Raw genomic sequence first — 27,602 nt, 5'->3', positions numbered from 1 at the left:
CCCAAGAAGGACCAGCAAGCGCCAGGACCGTCTCTTAAAAGTATTTCTGCTTCGGGATCGGGCTACCAGCAGTGCAGAGCTTGCTCAGGAACGGCAGCAGGCAGGTGTGAGTGCATCTGTGTGAGGCGGAGACACTTGGGGCAAGGCCTGGTGTCAAGGAGGGCAGCAAAGAAGCCACTTCTCTCCAGAAAAAAACATCAGGGACAGACTGATATTCTGCAAAAGGTACAGGGAGTAGACTGCTGAGGACTGGGGTAAAGTCATTTTCTCTGGTGAATCCCCTTTCCTATTGTTTGGAACATCTGGAAATGGAAAACAGCTTGTTTGGAGAAGACAAGATGAGCGACACCACCAGTCTTGTCTCATGCCAACTGTAAAGCATCCTGCAACCATTCATGTGTGGGGTTGCTTCTCAGCCAGGGGAATCGGCTCTCTCACAGTCTTGCCTAAAAACACATCCATGAATAAAGAATGTTACCAGAATGTCCTCCAAGAGCAACTTCTCCCAGAGCAGTTTAGTGATCAGCAATGCCTTTTTCCAGCATGATGGAGCACATTGCCATAAAGCAAAGGTGAGAACTAAATGGCTCAGGGAACAAAGCATAGAGAGTTTGGGTCCATGGCCTGGAAATTCCCCAAATCCCATTGAGAACTTGTGGTCAATCATCAAGAGACGGCTGGACAAACAAAAACTGACAAATTGTGACAAAATGCAACAACTGATTGTGCAAGAATGGACGCCTATCAGTAAGGATTTGGTCCAGAAGTTGATTGAGAGCTGCCAGGGAGAATTGCAGAGGTCCTGAAGAAGAAGGGTCAACACTGCAAATATTGACTTGCTGCATTAACTCATTCTGTCAATAAAAGCTTTTGTTACCCATAATATGATTGCACTTGTATTTCTGTATGTGATAAAAACATCTGACAAACACACATAAAAACCAGAGGGCAACAGATCATGTGAAAATATAATATTTGTGTAAGTCACAAAACTTTTGGCCAGGACTGTACTTTCCACTATTAGTTGGTCTAGTTTACTGCTCCAAATTTTGATCCAGCAGTTAAATTTTGGCACAATTATGAGTCAGTGTAAAGTCACCCCCATTTTCTGTACTAGTCAGAAAAGTGCCCTCAAAAATATGTAAAACCTTTAATAAAATGTGGAGTATGGCATTTTAGACAGATTTCTGGAACAGATAATCCTGAATTCTAGAGCAAATTGCATGATAAATATCCCCCGGTGTTCTCTACATACATGTTGTAATAGTGCTTTATGAATATGATTGCCCTTACAAGTCTGGAATCACTTCCTACATATGGTGCTAGAATCAAACTTCTTGGTGAATGAAGGATGCATCCCTTCTGCCTGCTTTCAATCTGCGCTTTCAGGACCTCTGAAGGAGCTTCAAAGGTCCTGAAATGGCTTGTGTACATGTGTATTGAGAGCATGAACTCATGTAAGAGGATTTCATGTGTGAAGGTCCTTCTCAGTAAAAGATTTGGTGGGCAGTTTGGAAGGCCATGGGCCCCCTAGAAATCTTGGGGCACAAGCTATCACCCTAACTGCCTATATTATATTCCCCTACTGGAGGTGGTGCCCCTCATAAACAGGCTTATAGGCACGTTGCAAATGGAGACTTGAATGACACCCTTAGGATTCGCCATAATAAGTCAGAAAAATGTAGGAACAGTGGACCAATGTAGCGTATAAAAACAGTTTTTGGGAAAAGGCTCCGATAGAAAACGATAAGATATGTAGAAGTAGGAGAAAGCTTACAGGTTTATATCTGAGAGAATCCCTGTATGAACCAAACAGTGAAGCCTGGGCTCTGAGGAAGGCGCGTGACACTCCATCTCCGGTGGATGTCGACTGCTTCTTCAGTTTGCTCTTCAAGGTTGAGACCTGTATTACAAGAAGGACAAAGGTAGCACATTAGAAGAAAACCGGAACACTATTGGAACGTGAAGGATAAAACACAGAACGAACGCAATGAGACAGATGAAGGGGAAAAAAACTGCTTTGATATCAATTATGATGTGATATGTGTAAGTCAATAGATTAACATGAAATAGAGGGTATGTGAACAATCACTATGGAAGGTAAGAAAGTGGCTTGAGGCACACGAAAAAGAAATGAAATGTCATAAGGAGGTAAGAAGAGACAAAATGAATTAGCACCTGTGAAATTGACCCGGTGAGGGGTGACAACACCCAGTGGTGCAGGGCTCATCCCCACTGACTAAGCCCAAATCTCAGAGTCCTTAGCAAAAAAATGTATATTACACCTGCTGAACTGTTAATGGAAATGAAGGTGGGGGCACCCCAATGTGAGAAAGCAATCTCTCTCACTTTCCTCTCCCTGGGCCTACCATATAAACATCCTTTATTATCTGAGCACCTATCATGGAACCTTAGCTGGGGTAAAATGTTGACCTTTCACTACATCCTCCAGCCCACTGACATTACACAGAGCGTGACCTCTGTGCCCTGCGTGACAAGCTACTAGGTGCTTTCTGTAGTACGCCTGACATCTTCATGCAGCTTTTCTCATGCTGCAGTGACTTTAGTTCAGAGGTGATACAGAATATAAAACTGGTAAAAGGAAAGCATACACATCTTACCATAATATACAGGCAGTCCCCGGGTTACATACAAGATAGGGTCTGTAGGTTTGTTCTTAAGTTGAATTTGTATGTAAGTCGGAACTGTATATTTTATCATTGTAATCCCAGCCAGAACTTTTTTGGTCTCTGTGACAATTGGATTTTAAAAATGTTGGGTTGTCATAAGAATCAATATTAACACTAAAGCTTCATTACAGACGCCTGTGATAACTGTTACAGCTGATTATTGTAGCCTAGGACTAAAGTACAATAAATTCCCAATATGCAGAGGTCCGTTTGTAACTATGGGTCGTATGTAAGTCGAGTGTCCTTAAGTAGGGGACCGCCTGTATAGAAAGGATATCCTATACAAACATATGCTAACTAGAAATGTGCATACAGGATGCAGAATCTGCCAATTTTACCCGGATTTGGAAGTAGAAAGTCAACATTATTCAAAACCATAAAAATAGAACCATAGAAAATCATGTTGACATGTATAAAAGATAGACCAAATGTATGTATTACCAAAGAATACAACATATAAAGACAATATGAAATATTGGACAAGTACACAGGGAAAGTACACAGAAAAGTGACACAGAGGGGTTCGGTTTCACAACAGACTGTTAACAAAAGACATAATACAAAGTGAGGCTTTCTATATGCTCAGCTATTTTTACACTCCCACAGTCTTGAATGAATTGAATGAAGAATTGCTGCGCATGCGCACCTAACTCTTGGTTAAGCCCCGCTATGGGAAGGGCATCAGCGGAGCTAGTTGTTGAACATGAGACTACTCATTTAAAGGGATTGTCCCATTTCAGCATACAATATTACTGTTTGTGTAATGAAAAGCTACATAATATTCCAATTAGTTTCTAGATCTCTTGCTGTCATTGTATAGGAACCTTCATTGTTTGCCTCCTGTGGATAAACGCCAGTCCCTGGTCATGTGATGTCACACAGGTGCAAGGCTTGTTATATCACAGAGAGTAATCATACAGTAGATGTGTATTATAATGAGGCGTGTGCGTGATATTGCATGACCAGGGACTGGTTTTTATCCGTGGGCATAAAATCACAGCAAAAAAAGATCTGGAAAATTGTAAGGATTTTCAACAGGAAGCGTATTTGAAAATGGTATAACTTTTCATTCTACAAAGAATTCTATTTATTTGTTAGAACTGATAAGGAAGAAGGAAAAGTTCTGAATAGGTAAAAGTTCCTCAATTGGACACATTCTTTCAACAAATATCAATGTGGGCCTGTGGCTTTTGGGAAAATTTTTAATTTCGACCCCCTATGTCACTCTCAATGGCGGCACCCAATCTGTCAACCCAGCTCAACGTATCTTCCTTTAGTTCTAAGTATCCGAGTGCTCACTGCTCTAAAGCAACACAATTTTTGCTGCCTGAGACCACGGGAGAAGGAAGGTGTTGCAGACAGGGTTGGGTTATCATCAGGGTCCTACTCTGGGCCCTGCAATTCTTTTTGTTCAATTTCTCCTCCTTTCAACTGTATTAGTGTCCACACGATGCCAATTCGATTGAAAGCTGTCAAAGAAAGCTATCGATAAGTTACTGTTTAAATTGTTGCCACTTTGCTGTAAATAAGAGGGTTATGGTTGCACCTTGAGCACTAAAACTCTATAAGTGTGGCCCTATGTATCTCAGATTGACATCCGTTATCTACATAATTAATTTTCAAGCATCTATACGGTGTGTGGAAATCAGAATGTGTAAAGCTACATTGCAATTCTGAGATCAGTCAGCAACATGTGAATTTAGCCTTCTAGTCTATAATACAGTAATGTTTGTTTTAAAATTGCTTTGAGTATCTACATAAATAACAGTGTAAAAACATACAGCACCTTCCTTAATACAGCCCTGAAAACAGTACAAGTGTGAGGAGGCCTCCCCGAACGCTCGTAATGGAAGAGTCAAATTAATTAGTGTGTAATCCTAGTAGACTGCTAACAAGGGCACCGAGAGGCTTTATAGAGCGAAATTAAAGAAAAGGACATCGCTGTGGGTGATGAGGGCACCGGCACGGGTGACATTCTACATTCAGCCCTCCCACATGAGTACATCAAAGGAGAGATGATGCCCCACTGGGTGCAATTATCATATAGCTTGAAAGGGGGTATTTTGGTTATGCAGAATGTACTGTATAGGATGAATTATATAATTACCTTGTTTATAAAGATTGAGCAGATGATATATTATTGAGAGTATATGAACACACTGCCAGAATATACAGATACCATGTTACCTCATGCTATAGATTCACATGTGCTCAAAAGAGCAGTGAAGAACTGGCTAAGGGGGTTTTGTGTCTCTTGCCTGCAGTTTTGAGCGCTCACACCTACATTGCTGGAGACAAGGCTCCTGCAGAAAGCAACTGTCCAGACTCAGCTGTTGTAAAACATCTATGAATGCAGAACTGTCAAAAAACATATACTAGTATAATGGGGCATGACTTCATGAAATGGACTAGTGAGTGACAGCTCTGTTCCTCTAGAGATCTGGTAGCACCCGCCACCGGTACAAACTTCTGTGATGTACAACTGACCACATATGATTGTCAGGCTGCCAGCACAGATATTTTCATGGCTGCTTCTCTTGCTTAACCCTTTGTAGTCATTCAACGCTCAACATCTCAAATAAAGAAAAGTCGAGACATAGCTCAAATGTTCGCAGACTGCATCTGATGAAATAAGGATTGGGACAAGAGATTTTCAGACTTTAGATTGTGTCAGCAGGATTTAGATATTTCTCTCTTAAAGGTTTTATGCTTTTGTTTTTTGCAGAAGCCATTTTATTGTGGTAGAGAGAGAGAAAAACTCTATTCCAAGGCTTCTCTTACAACCCCAGAAAGAATTCTGAATTTATAAGGCCCCTAGTAACATGTAGGTAATGTAGCAGTGAACCGTGCCATGTACACCTGCCATACTGCGCACTCTATTTAGCCAAATACCGTTCTGTATCAAAATCCTGTGGCCTGGCGTGGGGTGTTACAGCATTGGCAGATTTTACTTATGCTAAAATATATCAGCTGCAAATAAGTAAAAAAAATAATACTGCAGGAACAAATCCTGCTGCGGTGAACACACATCTGATATTGTTCCATAGTGGTAGTACTAGTAGTATGACACATTTTTTCAAAATTGCTATGTACGGTTATTCAAGAACCAAACTAGCCCCTGTCCTGGTGCGTTGTGGATGTGAGCTAGCCGCACAAACAGTGGATACTTCTCAGCGCCATTGCTGTATAGTGGGCACATTCACAGTGTGGTTCATACACCGTACATCACCATGCCATGAATGTGCCTATGGATGCTGGAAGTGGTTTCTCTGCTTGTAGCCTGCAAAATGTACACGTTCATTTTCATGAAAAAAATTAGACAAAAGCATATTTGAAACATTTCTACTTTTGACTTGCCAATATGCAACTTATTGGAAACCAGAATATTGAAAAAGGAATACAGTAACTGAAACCATTGGCATATACTATCCAGAAAGAGGAAAATAATTCCCACATGGTTTAAGGATTGTTAATCAAACACAACATTCATTATCTTATTTTATAAGCATTCATTAACAGATATCCAATAATATTTGATTCCCACTCTGGTACTTCCAGTTTTTGGGCCTGGGTCCAGCAAGAAGTTCAAGGGGATCATCGGACTCTCTTCATCCAATCAGTGGTCTCCTAGTTCACTGTATTGTCCCCTGGTCTGAGGAAAGAGGGATTACCTCCGAAACATCACAGGACACACCGGGCGTTCGGCGTCTCAGTGGACCCAGGATTCCATAGTGTGGACTTTTAAACGTGGACTGAGCATATTGAGCCAGGAATTGGTGATGTATATATATGCCATTTATGTCCATTGTCATCCAAGATTAATATAAAGAAAGTGTTTGGATTGCACAGTTGGTCTTAGTATTATTTGAATGGATTGCTGACCACGGTTAATGGGAGCCCGTGAACTAGACCAGTGTACACACTATGACAGAAGGTGCTTGATTGTTATATATTGATGGACTGCTACCTCCTATCTCACTCATTGTATAGAGCAGTGGTGGCGAACCTATGGCACGGGTGCCAGAGGTGGCACTCAGGGCCATTTCTGTGGGCACTCCGGTTGTTACACCACTCATAGCAGAACTCTGGTGATCACAGGAGAAATAATCACAGAAGCTCCAGCAGGTTAATTTTGTCTTTGCATCCTATGATCCATCAATGATGCGTCTCTTTACCAATGTGACCACAACAGCCAATCACTGGCCTCAGTAATTTACTGCTGAGGCCAATAACTTGCTTCACCGCTCACATGTCTAGAAGGACACATCATTGTTGCAAAGTAAAATAGAAAACTTTAGGATTACCAGAGAGGGCTGCTGATGCATTAAGGGATTTAGAATTTTCTTGTAGTTTAGCCTTATTCTTGCCGTTACACAACAAATTTAGAAATGAATCTCTCAGCAATTCTGACTATACAAGTCTGGATACAGTGTTAGGTATCGTCCCTAGCAATCCATATAATCATAAATTCTTAGTAGCAGCAGGATTGTAAAAAAAAAAAATGTATATTTCTTGGAGCTGGAAATGGAGCATTCAGGTGGATGGATGTGTAAGATATGCACAGCCCCTCCCCGCTGGCATTGAGGGCTTCTGTTTGAATACTAAAGCAGTTACTTGCAAGGATGCTGTGCTGTGTTGAGATATCTCACACCAGTGCACCAGCATGATCTAAATCCAGCTATCATCCTTGAATATAAATGCATTTTTCACAGTCCTTCTGCTACTTTACCAAAGCTATGACTACACTGATCTCCAGGGCCAATATCTAACACTGCCTGCAGTGTATGGTCAAAACTGATGACAGATTCTCTTAAAGAGAACCCGTCATGCAAAATAACCCCCCTAAACTAAATATATTTTCATAAACTGCCATTAGAGAGCATTGCCTCTATCCCTTCACTGTCCCTCTACATGCCTGTAAACCTAAGCAATGAGGTCCTAAAGCTGTATGCAAATGACCTGTGAAATGTCCAATGAAGCATTAGCATATTCAAGCTGTCCACTCTATTCATGAGTGGGAGGCACAGCCACACCCCCAGTGCTTGACTGACAGCCTGTATAATGGTGTGAGGCTGTATAATGATGTGCTTCCTGGTGCTGGTGGCCACGCCCCCTGCAGCCTGTGTGTGCATGTGTGTGTGTTTAGGAGAGCTCCAGGCAGCCATGTTACAGCAGAACATGTCAGGTACTTGTGTAGCTGATGTCTGTGTCTCTCACCTGTATATTAGGAGGATGCAGCATGTCAGCAGATGCAGGACACACACTAGCAATGCCTTACTATACATTACACACAGACATGAGCAGGGGGAGGAGAGGGGAGGGGTAACAGGGGTGACATCACTGCCTCTGACCATGTGACCAGCCTCATTTACATGATAAAAAATAGATGATTTTACAATGAATAATGTATGAAATAACTAGATAAAGGCTGGGATGGGATCCTTGTGAGCTGCTGCAACAGGTAGTAGTGACAGGACAAGTGACACAGACCTGATGACAGGTGTCCTTTAAAGGTTCTATAGGATACAGCTGATGAAAATATTCTGTAAAATTAGCTTTGACTTTGCAACAATAACTGCAAAACAGTGACCACCTGGTTATCAAAAATATGATGTAACTTGTGTCAGCAAAAATCCCTACATATGAATTTAAGAGAAACACAAGGAGACAAGGAAATATTTACAACTCGGGGATGTACAAGAACGAGTTTAAGAACCTCATCTATTAAAGATGTCCGCCTACCAGGGAACATTTGAAGGCGCATTAAATCCTACACGTAATAAAATATAGTTAGAAATCCAGGCTGTCCAAGAGTTTTTTGTTATTGTTGTTTAGTCTTTTTTTTTTCAGAACGGTCTTTAGTTGATTTATATTTGCAATCTGAAATACTTTAGCGAGAGCGGAAATGCTACTGGCTGACAGCGTCTGTAACAGCCCGTAAATCTGAAATATTACGTGCGAATTCTGGAAGGCAGCCATTAGGAAGATTGTAGTATGGGACGCAGCAGGGGCATCCCCATGGAGAAGGGACGTCTAATGGGGGACAAGTGTGACCTCTAACCTCCGCAGGGATCAGCACTATCTAGACTAGTAATCAGTATCACATGCTTCCAATAGCTTAGACCCTGAAGCCCTTCCTAGGACTACAGACAGGTAATGGCAGTGATATGTTTAATGGGTTCAGCGGAGCAGACTGACACCTCTCTAACAATTAAACTCAGACAAGCTGTTTGGAAATAAATTCTGCGTGTTTGATGTTATGCTAATAACATGGCATGTGTGCAGAGTTTCACTTTGTGCAACTGAAGAATTTGCAGAAAGAAACAACTGAGAATATGTCATGCAGTGTTTAGACATCAAATGAAATTAAGATTTTGTGTGGGAAGTTCAGCCGCCGACTCTAATGTGGATTGTGTGAGTGATATATAATGACAGGGAAGTCGCTAATTTATTTTTTGAAGCTAACCTTGAAAAGCTACAAAAAAACAACTACTACCGAAAAAAAGAATAGCCGTCCTTTATTCTTCACTTAAGAATTACCTTACACTAAACAATCTCAAATTCTTAAGACATTACTAACAGGGTTGTTCTTTTGTGTTGTAAGAAATCCCAAAATGAATTTGAAATCTGACAGATCCTGTCACAAGTCAGTGGGATCTGTTAAAAAAAAGATCTATAAGAGCCATAATGAAGTTATCTGGAGTAGTGGTCATAGATCGGTTTGATATTAATGACGGCTTGTAGGATACCATTATGCACTTATTGGATAAGAGGTTATCTGGGTACAGCATTTCAGGTCAAGAGGAGTTATCAATCAGACAATGTAATACAACCCACAGACTTGTAACATACAAGTAATAGAACAGAACACACAAAGTATGGGCACACTTTCTACCGATCATAGAAAGATATTTCAGTATAAACAATCATAATAATTAAGGACAGGGATAAGGCTTGTGAAGGTGCTGAAATACTCTGTGACACTTCTATCTCCAGTATCTAATTAAAAGGCCAAAGAGCTTAGTATGTGTAATTGAAGAAGATGAGCTGACGGGGGAGGGATGGGCAGATAATTATCATCTTACCTGCAAGGAGGGAGTTATTAATAATGAGACAGGAGAAACCTAGAGCTGTGTTTATTAAGACCAAGTGCAGATGCAGAGAAAGTGACTAATGAAGCCTGCCCTGCAATGTTTTACAATGTGATGAATTAGCATGAAGTGTGGATCTTGGTAGGAAAGACAAATGTGATAACAGAAATCATGTGGAGTCAGACTTGCGGTGCACACCATACAATTTTGACTCTTGGTTAACTCCTTAACGCCGCAGCCCTTTTTCGTTTTTGCATTTTCATTTTTCACTTCCCACCTTCAAAAATCTGTAACTTTTTTTATTTTTCTATGTAAAGAGCTGTGTTATGGCTTATTTTCTGCGTAACAAATTACACTTCAAAATGGTGGTTTTTAATATTCCATCCCGTGTACTGGGAAGCAGGAAAAAAATTACAAATGCAGTGAAATTGGTAATAAAAAATGCATTTGTGCCTTATTCTCGTGGGCTTGGATATTACGGATTTCACTGTGCGTCCCAAATGACATGTCTACTTTATTCTTTGGGTCGGTACGATTACGGGGATACCAAATTTGTATAAGTTTTATAATGTTTTCATACATTTACAAAAATTAAAACCTCCTGTACAAAAATTTTTGGGGGGATTTTGCAGTCTTCTGGCTCTAATAACTTTGTGTATGGAGCTTTGGGAGGTGTCTTTTTTGCGACTTTTGATGACATTTAAAATGTTAACATTTTTATGACTGTACAACCTTTTGATCTTCATTTTTGAATTTGGGCAAGATTTTCCGTTGCGGACGCGGCGATACCAAATGTGTTTGTGATTTTTACTGTTTATTTATATCAGTTCTAGGAAAAATGGGTGATTATAATTTTTATGTTTTTTATTATAATTTTTTTTTTTTAAAAGGGATAAGGTTTTCTAAGTGTCGGTAAAGGTTAAAGGATTTTTTCCAGAATCTGCACAGTATTTCAATGAAGTATTTCAATGAAGCACATGCAAAAGGCAGCAGCAGCGCTAAGGACACAGGGGGAGGCAGGCTATATACTACAGGGGGGAGGCAGGCTATATACTACAGGGGCTGGCAGGCTATATACTACAGGGGGCTGGCAGGCTATACACTACAGGGGGCTGGCAGGCTATACACTACAGGGGGCTGGCAGGCTATACACGACAGGGGGATGGCAGGCTATATAATACAGGGGGCTGGCAGGCTATATTCTACAGGGGGCTGGCAGGCTATATACTACAGGGGGCTGGCAGGCTATACACTACAGGGGGCTGGCAGGCTATACGCTACTGGAGGCTTGCTGGCTATATACCACAGGGGGCTGGCAGGCTATATACTACAGGGGGCTGGCAGGCTATATACTACAGGGGGCTGGCAGGCTATATACTGGGGAGGCTGTGACCAATGCATTTCCCACCCTCGGCTTATACTCGAGTCAATGGGTTTACCCAGTTTGTTTGATAAAATTATGGGTTTCAGCTTATACCAGGGTCGGCTTATACTCGAGTATATACGCTAACTTCTTTTTTTAAGTATGCTCTTTTGTCATTCTTCCTATAATTTCTTTTTTAATAAGCAGTAAAATTGTATAAACCTTTAAGAAAATATTTTATATTTTTCTTATGTACAGCGTCAATCATTCACCATTTTAAAGGATCAGAGAAAGATGCAGAGGGTGCATGTACTTAAAGGGGTTATCCGGGTTTTAAAAATAACTGAGGCCCGGGCTGGGTTGGGCTTGTTAAACATAGCAAACATCTACTTACCTCGTCACCTCCTATCCTACCTACCTCTACCTGTATGCCAGTCCTTTACAGCATGTGATTCAGACTTCCACGTGGACACATGCAGTGGGTAATATCTTAACTTTAGCAGTGATAGCTCACAACCTTCTACTAGCACTTTATAATTTTCTACCTAGCACTTTATTAGTGGAACTTCCCAGAATTGGGTGAGCTTTTGATTGAAGCATCTGCTTTACCTTTGATGCATTGTTTACAGCTATTCATCCGCTGCTGATGCCACTGCGGACTGTGCAGTTTAGGCTTATTGCAATTGCCAATCCTGTATTTGGACCATATTACTGTGGATTATGTGCAATATTGAGGTAGACATATAGACATCAACCAGTGTCTGGATAGGGGTGTGTTGGGGGTTGACCCACACCAGGGCCACCACTCATGAATTTCTTTGTACAATACATCTTTTGTGTCTGTCTTTACACTCAAATAAACATTGATACTTGTTGTTTACATTTTTCGTACTTATCGTTTTATGCACATTGGTCTATTTTTGGTGCAATCCTTTTTGCTTCTTGAGACATATCCATGATATATTGCACTGGACCTATCTTATATGTTGTGGCTGTGTAACTGCCTTTTCCATAATATAATTACATTTTAATAAAACCCTTATTGCTGGAGGAAATTTATTTGTAGTTTGCCAAGTAGGTGTTATCATTTGTAGCATGAATACTGATTGGGCAGCATAATAGAGTGAACATGTAGACTCAGCCTCCCCCCTTTCCAAAATTGCTAGGAGGAATGACAAAGGAACTGTACAACAAGTGTTATAGGGCATAATCACTTCAGAAATCAGGTCCTTGGATTTTTAGCCTCTCCAGTTTCTGTAGTGTCCCATTTGGTAAGGAAACTCATGATATACATGACGTTTTACGTAGACTCTCGGGATCCATTTATTTGCTTGAAAGAGAATTTGGAGAACACAAACTGTACAGGTTACAGGTTGATTTTATTATGCATATTATTAATACATGATGTGCCTTTTTTGGGAGGGGGGAAAACATAATCGACCGGGGTGTGGTCTTTTAGATACCTCACACCAAGTTGAAGGGTCGTGTATGTCATTTTAGAGACCATTTATACCTTACACAGGCTCCATATGTCGATGCCACACGTATCCAGTTTGTTTCTATTGTTGAGAGAACACCAATTGCTAATGGGGTGTTCTTTTATATAAAGTTGCACAGGGGAACTACAAGTTACACCCCTAGAACTGATAACGTACTGCCTGGGTTAAAATGCTGATTTTCCAATTTATTGCTCCCATGTGTAAACATCATTGTGTTTTATAATGGCTTATGAATGGTACAATCTAATCGTCAGGAATGTCTCCCTAACCACAATGGTGATAGGGGACGGAATCACAGCCAAAGGGTATTCACAGTGATCCAGCAGGTGGATGCAGTCACAACAAACCAGAAACGTATATTATCAGGTTGAATTGAAAACCCACGTTGCCAGCTAATCGCTACCCCCATTCCCACCCCATCTATAGTGACTGCACAGCTGGGTTTTCACTTTCCATACATAGAACATGGCAGTCATTTTGAGAAATCTTGATTTGTGTTGTGATACATGAGGTTATTACTGTATAGATCATTTTTATAAACAGAGTGCTCCTTACAGAGTCAGCCGTGGTTACAACAGGTTTTTGTTGAAACACTGGAAACAAAGTGTATTTTCCTTCATTACAGTCCCAGTACGTTTCACAAGGTGTTGATACATATATCAGCCTCTCGCAAACTGGGAAGGTGTCGCCTCTGGTTTTCTCGCTCGTTTTCAGCAGAGTCATCTGCTTTTAGTTTTCCCTGTAGCATAGCAGCATCTCGGGAGGCGTCAGCATGCAGCTAATAGTATAGAGCCTGGATAGGGCCACAGAGACACCACTCCTAAATATGCTACACAAAAATGATAGAAATTAAGATTTATTCCACGAGTTTAAAACAGATGACTCCATCAGTCGTGATGGCTCAAATTCATTGAAAATAATAAAATTAGTGCAATAGATTACAGATACTGTTGCCCCACAAGGCAGGTAGATGACTCTGCATACACCGGGCAGGGAGAGAACATATTAAAGGGGTTGTCACACAGTAACATTGCAGAACAGTGGTTGTATCAATCAAGACCCCAAAAAAATGTTTACTTATAAGTGGTGGGAACAATTATCGAGAATGGGACCACATCTGCAAGCATAAGTTAAAAGCTATTAGAGTATTTACCTCTGTTCAGGGATATCACTAGAGCTAAAGCCCACTGCCCTCATAACTTTATTGGCATCTACTGTTACAGCTGATTAATTCAGGTGGTACCAATAGTGATCTAGAGGGGCACAAGAATCCCATTAGTATGGCCTAGAATGCTCTGGCGTCATGCGGACATGACACTGCTTTCTATGGAGCAAAACTAGCAAGGGGCACTGTAGCTCTCCAAGCTACCATACAGCAAAGAAGCAACGTCCTCTACCCAAATGGTCTATTTTAGGGGTCTGTTTGATCACTGTAACTGCATAACATCTCTTGACCTGATGTGGCCGGTAAAACTTTAGGAGAATGGCTGTACAATGTATGAATCCAGTTAGAGACTCATGAGACCAGTGTGTTCACAAGTTAAGCTTGACCCCACCCACTTAGCCTGAGCGACAAACCATACTTTTTACTTAGCAGTAATAAAAGGAGTGTGAGATAAGAACACTTAGCCTATGAGGGCAGAGATTGAGATAAGCTTGTGAGTGCACCAGACTCATAAGCCTGATGAGTAAAACTGTCCTTTGGCCTTCAAACTGTAAATTAGACACAAGCACAGACTTCATCCAGTTTTCTTATGAGTGCATATAGTTTACTGAAAGACTCACCACATCACTTGGTAAAGCTGAAAGGTCATTGAAAGGAGTTTCCAATGAGTTTGTGTCCACATTTAGTAATACCACATCATCCAGCGATCTGCTTCTCACTCTCTGAAGATACAGAATAAGATTGTGGTCACATATGTTGTAAATAAAATATAGCTCCAGCAAAGCTTCCATATCAAACTGCCAAAACCAGCTACTATTAAAATTCAAAGAACAAAAACCTAAAAATGTACATTAAAGGGAACCTGTCATCAGGACACACATTGTCACCTAATGGCAGATTCCCATAGTCTTTTTAATACTATTTTCCAATATGCTTTTATAAATAATATTAATGGTTCCAATCACTTTTAAAAGTGAATAAAACTTTACCAGGTTCTCTGCCAACAACTGCATCTAGTAAGTCCCTGGCATCATCATCATGATCTGCTCCTTTTGCTCTTCGTCTTTCTAATCAACTTTTAAAATGATGCTAATTTCCTAAAGGCCTCTGGTGGGCACTACCAGAGCCAATTAGGGCTCTGCCTTTACAGGTTTTTACACTGTCTCACCCCTCCCCTCCCTCTTTATGCTGAAATCTCACAGCAGCAGCACAAAGTGGGAGAGTGAAGTTCTGAAGGGGCAGGGTGAGACAGTGTAACAGCCTGTTAAGACAGAGTACAGGAAGGGGGTCCTTTTGACTTATTAGCATAAAAGTTGATATTAGAAGGAAGGAGGCCATGAATAACATATATAAGAAGATTACCACCGTCTGGGTACCTGATTCTAGTGCCCCTGGTTTATCATGATCGATTTTGATTAAGTACTTAAAGGGCTATTCCCATCTGGTCATTTACCTTTAATTGAATTAATTTGCCATAAACATTTCTTCAATTGGAGGTTATTAAAAAAAAATGTTCCCGTGTGAAGATAATTTCTCATAAATGTAGTCATTCTGTCCCTTAGAAACGAGATGGCTTTCTTGGATACGACCACCTCACATTTTGGCAGCGGTGGCCATCTAACTTCAGCTGCGGGGCAGACATTTCATATACAAAAATCTTTTGTTTCTTTGTGCAATCCCTCCAGCAGAGGTGGCTGTATGAGAGGAAGCTCTCGTTTCTAAGGGACAACATGGCAAAATTTATGAGAAATTATCTTCACACAGGGAACTTTTTTTTTTTTAAATAACATCCAATTGCAGAAATGTTTTACATACGGCAAATAAATTCAATTAAATGTAAATGCCCAGATGGGAATACCCCTTTAAGAATATTATCCAGTTTCTTTATCTCTCAGCTCTGAATTTTTTTCAATGGACAATGGATCCATTGAAAATTGTATGGCGTCAATGAAAATCATGGATAGTGTTAAGAAAAAAAACCCCTCTGGTCCACATTTATTAAAGTGTTTGCACCAGTTTTCTGTCTGATTTTGCACTGAAAAGCACGTGCAAACTGCTTGTACATTTATTTATAAGATGTCTGTGCCAGTCAGTGTCATGGCTGCCACAAGAGATAAAAAATGTGCACCAAAAGGGTCGTGTTAGTGCTTAGAGTTTATTAATGACGTAGGTGCAGCATATTAATGTGCTCCATATTAATGGAGACCGTGCACCAGTTTTGATGTATCTGGCGCAAGTACAGTGTAAGCTCCGTTACATGTAGACAAGTGTGACATATCTTGGAAACGTGTATGGATTGAAATTTAACAAAAGTATATTAATAAAATAAAAATCAAGATGTAATAACAATAAATAGTCAATTGATATATTTAGGTTTTGTAATTGAAAGAATATTTATTCACTCAACTGAATATAAAAACCCAGCACTTCTCTATTTACATGACTTCTCACGTGACCCAAAAGACTGTGATTCCATCTGAGCAAGTGTTCCCTCAGAGTTTGTACTGTAATTCCTATACAATGTAATTCACAGAGGAATTGTACAACATAAATCATATCATTTGAGTTGCAGTGTTGATGTTTTCACTTGGTTGTCCCTGTAGTGATAAAGTTTTTCTGTTTGTACAGTATGTTTCAATGGCCACTAAGCTTGTATTCAAGATAGTGAACCAGAAGTGTACATCTGGGCTAGCTTAAATAAGGTCAATCAAAATGTAAGACCAATGCTTTTCTAAAGCAAATGTTACTGGTTAAAGGACATTTGATGCCATTAACCTGGTCACATAACATGAAGGGCTCAATGATGCAATACAACTTTCTGTCACTTTTCAGCATGCCACTGTGTACAACATCCACACAATTTGTATCTGTCTGCAGATGAGTATTGGCAGAAGGTCCAGAAGTACTAGTTCCATTGAGCAGCATGCCCTAGCTGTGAGAACTGTCAATCAAGAAAAAAGGGGCAGGGCAATGCAAATCAAATTTAATATGCAGGACTGCATAAGTATCATTGGACTCGCCTCAGGGGAGCTGCACTTACATTTACAAGCTGATGTTTTCAACATTGCAGCCACGGAGAAGATCCATATAAAGGAAATCAGCCACTTAAAAAAGACTAGAAATACTCATCTCTGCTCCTCTTCATCCCGGCACTGTCAGTCGCTAGTCTTGACATGCCGGGATCCCCAGAAAAGAAAGCTATAATTGGCAGCACAGAGCGCGGGGACAAGATGTCCGGCGCTCTGGGTTACTAATTATCCGCGTCCCCCCACCTCTCGTGTGTTGTCACCTCGTTCTGCCATGCTGGGTGCTGGGGACATGCTGCTAATTATAACTTTCTTTTCTAGGTGATCCCAGGACTAGTGATGGACAGTCCCGGGATCCAGATGTGGAGGTGAGTATTTCTGTCTTTGGTTGATTTCTTTTAAGAATAAGTGCAATGCTTTGTAATTATAGTTTTTTATGAAGTATTTATTTTGGGTAGGTTAATTTAAATGGCAGATTCTTTTACCAAAATGGGAGATCCTCTATATAAATTATATGTTTAATACAATCATTAAAAAAACAAATATACAAAACCATAAGATTCACTTCTATCAAGGTACAAACATTAAATACAGACACATATTAACTGTTTGCTGTTAATCTGTTGCTTGACAGATTTGTGCTTTGCAGCTTTATTCTCTTGTCATTTTCCAGAAATGGGAGGAATTAAGCAATGAGGGACATGTTCACTAACGTCTGACACATATATCAATTAAAAGGGTAGAAAATGATCCAAATTAAAATACAAGCAGAATACTTTTTCTAAATTTAGGATTCTAAAGTGCATCTTAATAGATCTGATGCAACGGACACGTGTAAGACCGGCATGACAAGTGCATTTAGTGCATTGCCAAGTTCGAATACATTTTTGAAAAATGAAATCTTGCCTCGTATCAAACTTGGTGAAGTTAAGGTTGACAAAATATCAGACCATCCTACTGCATAATGCTAATCACATGAAAAAAAAAGTATTAAGATAACATATAATGTAACTGCTTTCATTGAACTGATAACACCTCGTGACTATGTGTATTTCCAATCAGCTGAGGGGCTGTATGTAATGCAACTAATACATGCCACATTAGATAATGCTTGAATATCCTGCTGTGAACGAGGCAGACAAAGCTGCTTTATTAACACACATGTTCACAAGGCGGATGCAGAGAACAAAGTGAAAAAAAGAGAAACATAAGAATAATCTCGACTTCTAGATACAAATAAGAAGAAGTTGCTAAACAAGTCAACATTTATGTGAAAGACTCAGATTAACAAATTGGGAATATCTCATATACTTAAATAGAAAATGACAACGTACCTCTATGAGGCTATAGTGAACTCCTATTAGATAAGGCATCGGGGCACTAAAATAGAAATAAACCTTGTTTACTATATTGCTCCAAGGACATCAGCACAAAAAGACCAATATATTAAAATATATAATCCACATTCTGCTTAAAGCATGTAAAATACACATCTTACACCAAAGGTGATGTAAACATAGGAGTTTTGTTTAGTTTGCATATTAGCTTCATTTTTCAATGTATATACATTACATGCATAAACCAGGGACTATTATCCAGGCACTGTGATTGTGGTCATCTCCATATGTTTGGTATTCTTGGCCTCCTTCCTTCTAAAATAAACTTTTAAAATCATGCTATTGAATCTGAGGGACTCTGGTGGGTGTTTCAGAGCCCCTCAGTGCTGCAGATTCACAGGCTGTTACAATGAGCAAAACATGTCTCTCCCTCTCTCTGCTCTCTCCCTCCTACCTCTTCCTGTCTTATCTAGCAGTAGCAAAAAGTGCGGGGTAGAGGAGACCTGCTCTGCTCATTGTAACAGTTAGTAACAAGACCCAGGGGTCCTCAGGCTCATGAACTGTGAAAGGAGGAAGGAAGGAGGCCATGGATAACAAATATAAGATTATTACCACAGACACAGATGTTTAAGTGTCCCTGGTTCATCCATGCTTGATTTTGATGGTAGATTTTCTTTAAAGCAATTATATATACTAAAAAATACACAACATCAGGAGGTTGCAGGTAGGTAAAAACAAGTGGTTCTATATTCTATAATGACAGCAATGTTTGGGCTTTTTTTGAAGCAGTTAAACATTTTTTTTTAATCAAACATATAAATGATGGGGGGAGTTAACAGGGATTGTTGGCCAGTTTTCTCATGTACAAGCCCTAAAATAATGGCAATTGCTGGCAAACCTCCAGCAACTCTTATAATTGCTCCCTTCATACCATTTCCACAGTAGGCAGGCGCAGTGGGGCACTGCCAGCATCGTAGTGGGCCTGTGTTGGAAGGGTTAGTTCCATGTCTGCGCACTTACTAAAATTAGTGACCATTCAAGCTGAACCGCTGCTAATTAATAGCGCCAGGTAGCACCAGGCGTAGAAATACATGCAGCACAGCTGGGGCCGGGGGTCGGAGAAATTTTGCACATTGATCTAGTACATGGTTGGATAAGCCTTTTTCATCAGATCCTTTCTGGTTTTGGTGCATTCTACTGACTAATAACAGGACTCTCAGGATTGCGGTGTATTTTTGAAGGGAGATAGGATTGTGAAGTAAAATATCAAAACATCAAAATATCAGAACTGAAGCCAATTCCAATATGAACCACGGTTTATGGTCCCCAGAATGCTTGGCCTATATATTTCAGAAATGTTAACATTATAGAAACATTAAAGACTAACTGAAAAGATGATGACATACAGGCAGTCTGCTGGTTACTTACTAGGTTCTGTAGGTTTGTTCTTAGGTTGAATTTGTATGTAAGTTGAAACAGTACATTTCATAATGCTTAAAGTCACCTGAAATAAATACTCTAGGAGCACTTACTAAAGTAAGCAGCTCCCTAGCTCTACCCCTAGCTTTTTTGGAAAATACCAATAAACTAGCAAACACTGTACTACATTTCCGCCTAAGCTCTGGACCAAGCTTACAGTGGTCCGGTGTATTCATGAGATTGCCATTCTCACACCATATGCCAGGCTCCATGCTGCAGTCACCACCTCCTCGGACAGCCCCCTCATAAATATGCCCGACCAAGCTTACAGTGGTCCGGCGTATTCATGAGATTGCCATTCTCACACCATATGCCAGGCTCCATGCTGCAGTCACCACCTCCTCGGACAGCCCCCTCATAAATATGCCCGACCAAGCTTACAGTGGTTCGGTGGTTTCGTAGTGCAGTGTTTGGTAGATTTATCGGTATGTTCTGATATAGATAGCAATTTAACACTGCTATTACTGAGCTAGGGCTAGGGAACTGCTCACTTTAGTAAGTGCTCCTAGAGCGTTTATTTCGGGTGACAGGTCCTCTTTAACTGCAGACACCTTTGATGACTGTTATAGCTTTTTATTGCAGCCTGAGGCTCAAGTACAGTAAATTAACAACATTCAGAGGTCTGTTTGTAACTAGGGGTCGTATGTAAGTCGAGTGTTCTTAATTAAGGAACCACCTGTATAACAAGCTATGCAAAACATTTTATGTATTTGCATATTGCATGACAGTACATGATGTCTATGAAGAATGCCACCGACTAGTGACCTCCCACTGCCTTTACTTCTATGACAGAGAGTGAGCTTTTTGCATATACATTAGAGTAACTTGCACTATAGCTATTTGTTTGGATTATTTGCAAATCTGTACATATACAAGGCATTGATTAAAAAAAAAATTAAGAAATTGGAAAAAGGTGATTGTTCAGAATTTCACAAATTATAATCACCTCCTAATACCATAGGTCGCACTGTAGAGGTGTTAATACTGTAGCAGACAATATAAATTTCTTTTATCTGCATCAATAGAATAATTAATAAATATCTTGAGATAGAGCAGTATTTCAGGGTGGTCTATGACATGCGGGTGGTCTGTTTTCCCCCAAGAAATGAATTTCTTGGTGCTGCATCTTTGGTAATTGCTCTTGCACAGAGATGAATTGTTCTAAAGGCTGCAGATCTCTACAGAACTGTCTTGTATCTTCTCAGAATTTCTTAAATTGGACAAATCGTCATCTGAGCGAGTTTGAATCAGCTCCTTCTCCGTGACTTATTATCCTTCTAATTAAGTTTGGGGCATTCCAGTGACAGAGAGAAAATAAGATTTTGGTGGTGTTGTGTGAAGACACAAAATAGTCCGTCTCTTAGCGCATAAAGGGGCTTTTACTGTTCTACAACTTCAGATGTTTTTTTCCAGAACATACAGCTGTCAAAGGGAACTGTATATTTATAACCAAGAACAGAATCTTTCTGACGCTCCTCTGGCTTACAAATACCTAGTGGCAGGCATATTTTGGAAGTGATAGGCCAGATGTTATATGGTATGGTGACCTGACCAAATAAACAGTCTTGAAAAGTAAATATAATTCTTATGAAATTGATAATGCTACTTTTTGGCCTACATTAGTACTACTTTTGGGAGGGATCTGCTGCAAGGAGACTACACTGCTCCCTCACCTCGTGTCTCCATCTTCCCTCCATATAGATTGTGCGCCCTCATGAGTGGCTTCCTCCTTCCACCGGTTTCCTGATCACTGTAGTTTTGTATTTGTACTTGCATTTGTTCTTGTCTTAATGTAATGTATATAAATCCCTTATTGATTGTACAGCACCGTGGAATTAATGGGGCTCTAAAAATTACTAATAACATTCTTTTCTGATCCCCCACCTCCTGCTACACGGGCAGCAACATTCTGTTCTGAACCATCACCACCTCCTACATGGGCAGTAAATTTTCTTCTGAACCGCCACCTCCCCCTATGTGGCTAGTAACATTCTTTTCTGAATGGCCATCTCCCCCTTCATGGGCAGTAACATTCTCTTCTCAAGCGGCACCTCCTCCTACAGAGGCAGTAACATTCTCTTCTGAATGGCCACCTCCTGCTACATGGCTAGTAACATTCTCTTCTGAATGGCCACCTCCTGCTACACAGGAAGTAACATTTTATTCTAGACCACCTCCTCCTCCTATAAAGGCAGTAACATTCTCTTCTGAATAGCCACCTCCCCCTATGTGGCTACTAAAATTCTCTTCTGAATGGCCACCTCCCCCTACATGGCTAGTAACATTCTCTTCTGAATGGCCACCTCCCCCTACATGGCTAGTAACATTCTCTTCTGAATGGCCACCTCCCCCTACATGGCTAGTAACATTCTTTTCTGAATGGCCACCTCCCCCTACATGGCTAGTAACATTCTCTTCTGAATGGCCACCTCCCCCTACATGGCTAGTAACATTCTTTTCTGAATGGCCACCTCCTCCTACATGGGCAATAACATTTTCTTATCAAATGACACCTCATCCTACACAGGCAGTAACATTCTCTTCTGAATCGTCACCCCCAACTCCTACATGGGCATTCTCAAATTTTTCTCTAACATTCTCTTTCTCAAGAAGGCCCGCAAAGCTTGACAGGAGACATCAGGAGCCACATATAATAAGGTGATTCGACCCACAGGCCTTGTGTTTGGCAAGTGTCCTCTATTATAAATACCGGTAGTGACATGGTAGGATATTCCACAACTATATGACTCAATCTGAGTACATGGATCCCAACTAGTCAACAGAATAAAGGAGTAACAACACTAAATGGAATTATCCGGCAACAATACATAAATATATTGAACCCGTATAAAAGGTGCATTAAAAATAAACAGGAGAATCACATGTAAAAGCCTCCGGATTGCCAATAAAAAAAATTTCCTTCTATGGTTTTAGGTGGAAAAAAAAAAGTTAAGGGTGGGGGGTGTCTTAGAGCATGGACACGCTCTGATCATAATGGTATAGAATATACTTGTTATTTGCTATGTGTCACTTATTATTGAATAGGAATAACCTTTTAAATAATGAATTGTAAAATAATTAGTCCGCATAGAAGTTACATCATTGTCATAAATATATTGGTGAGACTTCATATCTCTTATGTAGTTCTATAATAGGCTCTGGTTGCAGATATAACAGGTACACTACAACACTTTCTGTAACCTACAAGTTAATGATGCCAAGTAGGAAAGTTACTTACCAACAGTAGTCTAACAGATGTGGGGGAAGAACAGGGATGTAAATGTGTTGCCAATACATGGGGTACAGCAGAGAGGCAGATGCATGAACACATGCTGTTAACTGAAATACAGAAAAATAATTATGATATTAAGGGTCAGTTCACATCTCATTATTTCATCATTGTTTCTACGACTACTATTTAAAGCAATATGAAATAATCAAATGAGTCATAAAATGTATAAGTTTCTTATAGGGATACTTATAATAAAAGATCACATGTCATAATGCCAGCTGGTAAAAATAATAGGTATCTATCTACCTATCCATATATATATATACTTACATATTCTTCAAACATATTTCATTAATATAATACTAATAATTATATAAAGAAAAATGTGATCATATCCATTTATGAAATACCGACATGGAACTAGAAAGCCTAAGATCGATGTCATTTCTCAGAAATGCTGTATGGATCCTCTTGGCTACAGAACATGGATAATTGGGCCTGTGATGGGATGCAGGGCTCTGGCTAGCTGAGTTCATTTAACCCCACTAAATATGGCTAGTCGCGAGGCCTGAGCGCTCCCCAGAGAGCTCGTTAGGGCTGATTGCCAAACGATGGAGAACCAGGAGGCGGTGGGGAGCATCTGGAAAGGGTCGTGATAACGGGAGGTGAGCCTATACTGCAGAACGCGCTCTCTTGGGATATGACTGCACTCTGTCACACACTGTCACCACTGCCCAGGCAGCTGTCTACTGGTGACAATGCAACATCACTCACTCATTAGCACAACCACCATTAACCCCTTATAAAATGTACAATTATGTCAATTAAAGATAAATAATATTATTACTTCTTTATGTGTGCCCTTGATTAAGTGTAGCATACCACAGTCCTATCATAACATTCACCAATTGGAAGTGTTTTCTTCTGGATGTTACTAGATTATATATTGTAGTTCATCTAACTTGCTCATCTTATAGTGGTTATTTACGGAAACATTCTACAGTTTTAAGGTGTTTCAAGAAGACTGACCAAACATTCTTACAGAATGCTGTGTTCCTATCATCAGACAACCCTGGAAAATAAATGCATTTGACTAAACCTGGCAACTACGAGTCTCCAAGAGCAGAAGCTGCCCTTTCGCCGTGGCACTCTGGCCTTATATAGCTGGATAGGGGTAATGTCTTCTTTAGATCCTTTATATTAGCAATGTTTTGGTGTAAACTTTGTAGTTACATTAAAGTCCCAACTATATAGTAAAACAAATAAATCATGAAACATTGCACCATTGGTATATTGTTAAATATGCTAAAAGACAAGCAATTGGTTAGGCCACATTCACACAATGGGGATTATTTATCATTGACTCTTTGGCCAAAAAAAAAAAAAAAGGATCAAAAAATTGCAAATCAGAAATACTGGCTTAAAGATAGAACCACTGCTAGTACAAAACCATGTAAATCCAGATTTATGACTTGTGATTTTTTCTTTTAGATAATTGGAAAAAAATGTCACTCCACTCCTCTCCTGGTGTATGTGCTGTTGTTACCATTATTTCACAATTACTGTCTGCACTCGAGTATAAGCCGAGCCACCTAATTTTACCATGAAAAACTGGGAAAACGTATTGACTCGAGTATAAGCCTATGGTGGAAAATGCAGCCACTTCTGAATAATAAAATATCCAGTAGTCTTCTCTAAACAATGTAAAAATCCAGTAGTCTTTTTAATAAAATGTCCAGTAGTCTCCCCTCATCAAAGAAATATCCACAGCAGCCTTCCAATTAATATAATGTCCAACAGAGTCTCCCCATTAATGTAATGTCCAGCATAGTGCCCCATTAATGTAATGTCCAGCATAGTGCCCCATTAATGTAATGTCCAGCACAGTGCCCCCATTCATGTAATGTCCAGCACAGTGCCCCCATTCATGTAATGTCCAGCACAGTGCCCCCATTAATGTAATGTCCAGCACAGTGCCCCCATTAATGTAATGTCCAGCACAGTGCCCCCATTAATGTAATGTCCAGCACAGTGCCCCCATTAATGTAATGTCCAGCAGAGTGCCCCCCATTAATGTAATGTCCAGCAGAGTGCCCCCATTGATATAATGTCCAGCAGAGTGCCCCCATTGATATAATGTCCAGCAGAGTGCCCTCTTAAAAAAATAAAATTACTATTCACCCTCCAGCACTGACTCCCGGCATCCTCTTCTCCCCCCCCCCCCCCTTCCCAGCACATCTTTGGGTATCTGGCTGGGCCGTAAGATGCACATCTAGGCGATATGCTGCCACACAAATTTTGACTTCAGCACAAAAATTGTGCTGAAAATTTTGGCTTATTCTTGAGTATATACAGTGGGCCAACACCACTTTGATAAATCTGAAAAGCACGGAGCTCCAAAGGCAAATATCTATACACACACAAGAATTAGCGTAAAAAGAGTACAGTGTCCCGGCACCATACGACCAAACACTCCTACTCCGGTCGGCACGGGTGAGATTCCTGGCAGGTGAGGTAAGCCCAATAACGCAGTCTAATAGGTGGTGCTCAGCTGAGATAATATAGCCACATAAATGGATGGTTATGGAGAAAACGAAGCGGCACTCACCAGTAGCGTGAAGAAACTTTTATTTGCGGTGTGTACAGAGGAATTAGAATTATAAAATAAATAATTGAATAAAAAGTGTACATCAAATATACAGTTAGTATCTCCATTCAGATATACACATACAAGCAGTGACATTGTTGGGGTCTCTGGGGGGGGGGGGGATTCAATGTTGTTATATGTAGGAAAACTATTTCTATGTAAGGAAGAACTCAAAGATATCACATGTAACTTATGATGTACTTTATTCTGCTCTGATAGTGAAATACATTTACATAGATGGTGGTCCGTGGAGGGCCTGACAGTGTGTATTATGATGGAGGCAGATGCAACTTTCATCAGACCTGAGGACAGCCCCAGACTCCAGACAGAAGATCCCACTACACACTCGCCTCATTGTTTCTTTAATCATTGCAGATAATAAGTAGAGCAATATCAGGGCTGACTATAGCACAGTCTCTATCTGAGTTGGAGGCAGCCGGGGCGAGCACAACTGCAGATATATCTTACCTCAGAAGTGGACAACAAGATTTAAACGCAAAGGCTAAATGTGATGAAAGCTGCTTTCATAACAGATGTACATATCCTGAAAACAGCAAATGTTCTTATTCTATATAATAAGAGGGAGGTCACCCACCAATTGGGTTTCACTGATTATGGAATATAATCGGTTATGGAAAACAGTGACCTCACAACATTGACATGTTTATTCTCCAGCCAAAGACACACAAAGGAAATGCATGCCCTAAGTGTACAGTATATAGGGTAAAGTATGAAAATGCCCCAATAAACGCACAAAGGGAACCTGTCACCAGCGTTTATCCCAGTAGTCTACCAGACCCCTCAGGTAGGAGATGAAATGTCCTTTGTAGAATTCCCTAATCAGCCATCATATGGAGTATCCCATTATCCACGGTGCTGTTTTTCATTGTACTTATTTATTGAATTCACTCAACATCTGATAAACTAGAGCTGCTAGTCGTCATGCGGCCATGTCTGCCTCCTACCTATTACATTGTACACAAAACTACTAAAGTCCAGTACTCATTTCAATAACTAAAGTCTAATGGATCCATTAAAATGTTCATTGAATGGACTTTTAAATGCTTCTGTTATTGTTCCTTTTCCATAAGTGATTCTGTTATTTGAGTAGAAATTTGTAGAGAAGCTACAGCCTTAATCTTTATCGGAAACCAAAGAATCCACTAATATAAATGGGCATTTCGGGGGATCCTTTAGACTACCATTACTATCTCTTTGGATCTAAGTCCAAAGAAAGGTGTGAACTGGGCCTTAGATTGTGATGATCCAGTTGGGATTTGGCTAGAGGCTAGGAAGATTTAATTTAATATATTTAGCACTATCCCTGCCATCACCTTGCAATTACTGAAGTGCAATCTTTAATAAAAATGGTACACAGAACATTTTTGCCTGAGAATCCAAGCTCTGCTTGAGACTATGGGGGGGATTCATTATGGAAATCTGGCAGAGAAATCATATAAATCTCCTTCGCACTGCAAGATTTGGGAATTCTCCGGCCCACGCGCCACTATGGGTGGAGACCAGGCTAGAAGCAGGGTGGGTGTACTATCACATGTACTATAGCAGTGGTGGCGAACCTATGGCACTGGTGCCAGAGGCGGCACTCGGAGCCCTCTCTGTGGGCACCCAGACCATCACCCCAGCATGAAGTCCACCAGACAGGACTGAAAGAATCTTCTTCCAGAATCTTCCTACAATAATAGACGAATTTGCCCTCCTCCTTTCAACTGTATTGGTGTCTTTAGGAGGCTGAACGATTGAAAGTTGTCATAGAATAAGGAAAAATAAATTACTGCTTAAATTGCTGGCAATTTGCAATAAATAAGTTGCTTTTGGTTGAAGTTTGGACACTCAGACTCTAAAAGGTTCGCCATCACTGTACTATAGTCTCTGCCGGAAGACCAAAGGAGATTATAGTAGAATGATCTGTAAATAAATAAAGATTATTATTATTAGAAAACTCCACCAGTTCCGATTTGGTGTAAAGCTCTGAAGTGTTTGCTGAGTTTGCACCCATATTTACTAAGAGACTGGAACCTCTTGAATATGGACACAGAACCGCCGGCGGGGAAA

General features: G+C 40.2%; 1 protein-coding gene across 6 annotated transcripts in view; it reads right to left on the bottom strand.

Annotated features, from left to right (window-relative positions):
* Positions 1-27,602, bottom strand: part of DENND1B (DENN domain containing 1B) — a 122,716-nt gene that overhangs the window by 19,805 nt on the left and 75,309 nt on the right. For all 6 annotated transcript variants that reach the window (XM_072128093.1, XM_072128096.1, XM_072128094.1 and 3 more), the window contains 4 exons: positions 22,889-22,989; positions 18,169-18,214; positions 14,429-14,530; positions 1,778-1,903 (listed from right to left, as the gene is read on the bottom strand). In XM_072128093.1, coding sequence (XP_071984194.1) covers positions 1,778-1,903; positions 14,429-14,530; positions 18,169-18,214; positions 22,889-22,989 — 375 coding nt within the window. The remainder of the gene's footprint in view (positions 1-1,777; positions 1,904-14,428; positions 14,531-18,168; positions 18,215-22,888; positions 22,990-27,602) is intronic.

This window comes from Engystomops pustulosus, chromosome 10 (genome assembly GCF_040894005.1).
Source record: "Engystomops pustulosus chromosome 10, aEngPut4.maternal, whole genome shotgun sequence".
NCBI lineage: Eukaryota > Metazoa > Chordata > Amphibia > Anura > Leptodactylidae > Engystomops > Engystomops pustulosus.
The sequence above is the reverse complement of the archived record's forward strand: the minus strand, read 5'-3'. Positions and strand labels throughout refer to the sequence as shown.